This window comes from Pleurodeles waltl, chromosome 1_1, assembly GCF_031143425.1.
Source record: "Pleurodeles waltl isolate 20211129_DDA chromosome 1_1, aPleWal1.hap1.20221129, whole genome shotgun sequence".
Classification (NCBI taxonomy): domain Eukaryota; kingdom Metazoa; phylum Chordata; class Amphibia; order Caudata; family Salamandridae; genus Pleurodeles; species Pleurodeles waltl.
Genome location: NC_090436.1, coordinates 863,419,329 through 863,425,328, shown reverse-complemented (window position 1 = coordinate 863,425,328; position 6,000 = coordinate 863,419,329). Strand labels below are relative to the sequence as shown.

Here is a 6,000-nt window from a genome sequence, read left to right as displayed (position 1 = left end):
AATTTGGGGTTTGATCAACATTTGTTTCCAGCCTTGTGGCGGGGAAAAGGTGGCATGTGCTGGCACGAGTTCTTGTGGTGTCTGAACAGCATGGTGGCAGGGACCAGATTCCGGGATATTTTGGTGCTTCATTTAGGAGTAAATGACCTACTTGTAGAGAAGGGAGTGGCGTTGTTGAGGGCCATGAAGAAGGATCTATTAGAGATGAAGGCTCAGTGGTCAGGATGCGTTGTCTTCTGGACTGAGTTTATACCTAGACGGAATTGTAAAGGGGCCAACAGGCCATCAGCAATTGATAAAGTGAGCAGGAAAATGAACATGTGTATGACAGGTCTTTGTAGGGACAATAGTTCTGGGCACATCGCACATGCAGACATCAAGTATGATAGTGTTTAATTTTTGGGGGGAGATGGCCTCCATCTATTAAGATTTGGCATGGAAATTTACTTGTTGGAACTGAGAGAGGTGTTGATGAGGGCTTTAAATATTCGTAAGTAGACGAGCTTAGATTAATGGGGGATCATGGGTGGGACAGAAAAAGTCAGCAAGCAGGCCTTTTTCTGGGTGGTGGTGGCCTGGAAAGTTTTGCATACGTTTATAGAAGTTTGATTGGTGTTGCTGCCGGTGAACCACGCAGAAAGGGAGGGGGTGAACAACCTCTCAGGTGGACTAGGCAGGAAGTTAAAGTTTAAGTGTAAGAAGTTGGGTAAACTTAAATACGTGCACCCATAAGCTGTATAGGAAAGATAAGGTTACAAACTGTAGAACTACGGTACAATATAAGTAGATAGTATTTGGGTGGGCGGTAGGGATGGGGGTATGTGGGTGGGACCGTAAGGACGAGGGTAGGAGAATGGATAGTTCACTTGATATATAGCGTGGTTTTAGATGCGTAAGTCGGAATGTCCCCAAAAATATTGCAATGGTCACCTGTTTCAATAAAGTTGCCTTTTTCACACAATTCAAGTGGTCTGACTCTGTCCCAATAACTAACATGGCTTTCCGATTATTTCTTTCGGACCCAGTCAGGCCCCTTCCCGGGTTCTCACCTCTTTGCAGCACTAGACTCTGTCTGTGCACGTTTTGTCCACTCGATGGCGCCAGAGCTCTCTTCAGCCTATAACACTGCAGTGGGTTTGTCTTCCCCTTTCAAATTACTGCGGAAAAAAATTCAGGCCCGCAAATGAAAAGACAAATTTCCAGACAAGGCATTTTAATGTCACTCATTCATCACTTACCTGCGCTCTGAAAACGATTACATTTTATTATGGCACTCAAAAAATCAGTATTATATAGTGGCAGTTAACGTACTGAGGGTGCAGTTTACATGCGTAGTGAAAAAGAGTAAGAATAATTTGGTAAACCCTAACACAGATTACAAATAAAAAAAATAGAAAGAAATATATAAGTATGTGTGTGACTATAATGCCCAAGCAAAATTCATGGCTGGCCTCCTTTCCTTCTAATAAAATAATACCCGAAATTGGCTCGATTTCGGATTAAAACAGAAATGCCGCCTTGAATAAATAAGCACCGCCACTTTTTTTGCTTTAACAATTGCTAAATAAAGAAAATAAAATCAGCTCATTCGTCTTTCATGCTTTAATGGCTGAAAGTAGAAAACGAATCACTGTTGTGACCGAGCATCCATTGCTGATTCTAATCACGTATAGCTTTTCTATATGGCTCTTGGTTTGGAGGGGGCGGGTGCATCTTGCTGTGCGTGGGGTGCCTTACAGTAGACAGGTCCGGTGGCTCTCACCGGACTTGTGTTTATACAGGCAGGTGTCCTGCCCCCGACTGCAGCATCCCGTGGCTGGTTTATTTTGGTCGACGGTCCGCTCTGCCTCCAGTGGCAGGTCCCTGGTTTCTGCCCCTGCTCTGCGTCACGGCCGCGCACGTCACTCCAGCCAGAGGAGCGAGGCTGGGAGAGGGCGTCTGGGTATTATTAGCCGAGGAGACAGTGTGCACAGGCAATATCGCACCTCTGTGCCCTACGGCAGCATCGCGGCAGCACCGTGGTCCCCCCGCATCTGTCTGCAGCCCCGAGAGGTGGAAGCGTCGGAGACCTGCGGCTGCCTGTGGGTACCGGCCTCTAGGGATGCGTAGTGGAGAGTGTATGTTGCTGTTATTTGTATTTATTTGCTATCGTGACCGTCCCGTCGCCCTACCCCCGTTCCTCCCTCCGCCTCCAACTCACACCTTCCCTTACTGATGTGTCCCTCCCGATAGCACGGGAGCAGACGCCCCCGCAGGCAGCTCCGTGGAGGATGCTGAAGGCTGGAGCTGCTGCGGCAGAGAGCTCAGGTAGACTCACGCCTCTGCTGTCAGAGCTTTGCCCGTCCTTGGCACCTGCAGCCTCCGCGACCCCCCCCCCCTCCCTCCCCCCTCCCGTTGCGTGCCCCTGGCTTGTCACGAGCTCTGCGACCCTGATGCAGGGGGCGTCATGAGCAATCAGGGCTGATACTGAAGAAGGACCTTCAAACATAGTAAGACCCTCTGTCAAGCACTTCGCCACACGCGAGGGGTGCGTGTTGTGGGTTTAATGGATACCCCCTCCGTCATTGAAGCAGAGCTCTGCCCACCACCCTCCCTGCTCTGAGTGGAGGTGAAAGTGCACCTGTGGTGTTAGTGCTGGTAGTGATGAGGCTGAAGGTGGTGATGAAGGTGTAGTGGAGGTAGAAGTGGTGGTGGGTGGTGGGTGGGAGCGTTGCTGGAGGCGCATGAGGGTGTGTGGTGGAAGGAGCAGAGGTGGGGGAGGTTGCTGGAGGTATACGAACGAGGCTGTGTGTTGGATGATTTGTTGGAAGTGTGAGACTGTTTTTGTGGTGGGGCCGTTGGAGGTGTGAGAGACTGTGGTGAAAGGGGTGGTGGGTGGGGTGGGAGGGTTGCTGGAGGTGTGAAAGGTTTTTTTTACTGGAAGGGTGGTGGGAAGGTGGAAGGGTTGGTGGAACTGGTAGTCGGTGTGGTAATTCTGAAGGTGGGAGAAGTGCTGGTAGCAGAGGTTGTGGGGGCTGTAGTGTGGAATGTGTTTGGGTGCTGCAGCAGGTGGAAGGGGTTCTGGAGGTGTAAGTGGGGGTGACAATATGGTGAAGTATGCACAGGTAACACTGGTGGTGGTAATTGTGGTGAAACAAGTGGAGTGGGAGCTATTGGGGTGCGGCTTGCGATGGCACTGGAAGAGAAAGGAGTGGTGATGGGGTGAAGACAGATGTGATGGTTCAGGTAAAGGTGGTGATGAAGATAATAGTGATGGTGGTGGCGGTAGTGAATGTGGCTGTGAAGCGTATGGTGGCAGTGGTGGTGCTGGTGATGTTGGCAGTGAAGCTGGTAGGAAAGGTTGCGTGGCTGTGAAGATGGCAGTGAAGCTGAGGGCAAAGGTGGAGGTTGTGGCTCTAAAGGTGGAGGTGACGGGGGCGAAGATGGCAGTGAAGCTGGCGGTGGTGGTACAGGCGGCAGCGATGAAGATGGCAGCGGCGGCGGGGGCGGCGCTGGCGTCCAGGGCAGTGATGCTCTCGCAGTCCGTGCGCTGGATTTGCTGCTGCGCGTGGGCTCGGGAGTCTCCCGGATGCTGCGGGATGGCATCTCAGTAGCTCTCACACACGCACAGAGTGTGCGCCGCTCCTCGCAGCCGCCGGCTCACCTCTCTGTCTCTCCACAGCACCTGCAGTGGACGGCAGCTCCCGGGCAGCAGCATCCCTTCCCTGGACCACCTCGGAGGAGCGGAGCGACCCCCTGAAGCGCCTGTGATTCCTCAAGCCTGCGCTGTGAGGGCCGGACGCCCGGTATGCGCTGGATGGGAGACACCTAGCCTGCCCCCCGGATTGGGATGTTTGGTTCTTCGCGCGCCTCGGCCTCCAGGTAGAGGTCACCGCTGGAGCAAGAGCCGGGGGCCCTGCGGACAGCACCGCCCTGCCCTGCTCCGGGGGATTTGACCGGGCTGATGGGCTCCTGGAGGGGCGGGCGCGGCCCGGCCCGGGTCTGGTGGCTGGCCTGGCTCCTGCTCGGCGTCCTCCGGAGGGGGCTGGCCTGCCCCGCGTCCTGCAAGTGCAGCGCCAGCAGGATCTGGTGCAAGGAGCAGATCGAGGGCATCGCCTCCTTCCCGGTGCTGGCGAGCAGCGCGGAGCGGGAGAACATCACGGAAATGTGAGTACCGGGGCCGTCGTGGCCCGAATAACAAACAGGGCAGGGTGAAAGGCGGTGGTATTCAGGGCGATGATAAGGATGGCAGGATTCATGTTCATGACATTGGAAATGACGTTAAGGACATTAATAATTGCAATCGTGATTCTGATATGATTAGTATCATTATTATTATTATTTTTATTATGGCTGCGTAAAGGCGGGGCACGTGGCACGAGGCAGGCAGTAGAGCCACCCACCTGATCCGATCCAGTGTTTTCGTCCCGCTATTAATGTTAAATAAAAATAAATCGAATACTCATGAAATGGCAAGAGACCGGTGCCTATGGAAGCACAAGAAAAAAACGCAAAATAAATCGGAACATAACAAAAAATGTGATGCAAAGGAAAACAGTAGAAAGATATGGGTCCAAACGAGTGCTGCTGGTGAGACTGGGCAGAGAATAGCCCTCCCCGCCTCGCCGAGCCGGTGGGCAGGAGAGGGAGGCTGAGTCCGCGTGCGGGGGCAGGCGCCGCGGGGCGCATCCCTGAGGAAGGGAGCAGCCATAAGAGCGGGGAAGATGCGTGTGGGAGGGAGGGAACAGGGATAAGACAGGGTAGCATCCATGTTGAGGGGAGCAGGCGAAGAGCGGGGTAGATGCGTGTGGGAGGGATGGGTAGGTGATGTCGAGAGAGCATGTGGGACATATTCTGTGGGGCAGGATTTGTGGGACACGGTTTGTGGATAGATGCTGCAGGCTGAAGCCGAGTGACCGCTGCCACTGGCCTGAACTTCGGTGGCAGGAGCTGCGGACAGGTGAGGTGCTTGACAGCAGTAACAGGTCAGGAGCTGTGGAAAGAACATGCGAGGTAGACGCTTGACCCCACTATCTACACGCAGCTCGAGAGGGAGCTGTGTGTGGATAGTGGGGCCGAGTACTACGTGGGATCCCGCACCTAGAGCTGTGGGGCAGGGACTAGGTGACAGGGGCTGAGGGTGGACGTTGTGGGTCATGAACAGTGGGGATGGAGCTGGATAACAGGAGCTGTGGGGCAGTTGTGAAGTGACAGTAACTGCAGGAAGGAGCGGTTGCCAGAAGCTGAGGTTATTGTCACTCAGTGCCAGGAGTCACCGTGGGGAAGGAGCCGCGGGACAGGAGTGCACGGCGTGGGGCTGGTGCTGTGGGTCCGTGCGCTCTACCGCAGCTGTAAGAAAGTAACTTTGGGGCAGGTGCAGTGGGGCAGGAGACGCGGAGCTGGTCTGAGTTATAAGAGTTGTGCAACAGCTACTAAGAGCCTGGAGCTGCATGACGGGACATGTTGGCAGAAGCTGTGGTCCATGAGATGTGTGCAGGTGCTGTGGGGCAGTAACTGTGTGGCACGAGTCATGCGACAGGAACTGTGGGCACATATGTGTAGGACAGGAACTGTAGGACAGGGATCTAGGCGTGAGACCGTGAGTGGCAGTGTTCGCAGGACGGGATCAGGAGCTATGTGGCTGGACTTGGGACGAGTGGTGCATTGTGTTGTAACATTTATATAGAGCTTAGAAGGCCTCTGTTGGCTGCTGAAGCGCTTGCCTCGACGGGTAACCCGCTACACCCTAGGGTGTAGCTGGACGGTACTGGAAGGTATTGGGTGTAGGAGCTGTGGAGCACGGCGAGCTGAGTGAGAAGCGCTATGTGGCAGGCGCTGAGAAGACAGTCTCAAGGAGAGCTGTGGGACAAGAGCTCTTGTATTGGCCACAAATAGCTGGAGCTGGGTGTAGGAGTTGTGTCGCTGTGTTGACGACGGGTGACAAGAAGCGTGCGATGCCGCTGGGTGACAAGAGTTGTGTGTTGGCGCTACGTAAGAAGTGTTCTGTGTAGGCGCTGGGAG

At 54.1% G+C, this 6,000-nt stretch overlaps 1 protein-coding gene across 14 annotated transcripts in view; it reads left to right on the top strand.

Moving 5' to 3' along the window:
• Nucleotides 1-1,709: 1,709 nt before the first annotated feature.
• Nucleotides 1,710-6,000, top strand: part of NTRK2 (neurotrophic receptor tyrosine kinase 2) — a 445,567-nt gene continuing 441,276 nt past the window's right edge. For 2 of the 14 annotated variants that reach the window (XM_069229659.1, XM_069229633.1), the window contains exons 1-2: nucleotides 1,966-2,117; nucleotides 3,662-4,146. In XM_069229659.1, coding sequence (XP_069085760.1) covers nucleotides 3,944-4,146 — 203 coding nt within the window. In that variant the 5' untranslated portion in view covers nucleotides 1,966-2,117; nucleotides 3,662-3,943. Of the gene's footprint in view, nucleotides 2,118-2,237; nucleotides 2,490-3,570; nucleotides 4,147-4,719; nucleotides 4,940-6,000 lie in introns of those variants that run through there. The other 12 variants (XM_069229668.1, XM_069229708.1, XM_069229703.1 and 9 more) reach the window with 12 other exon arrangements.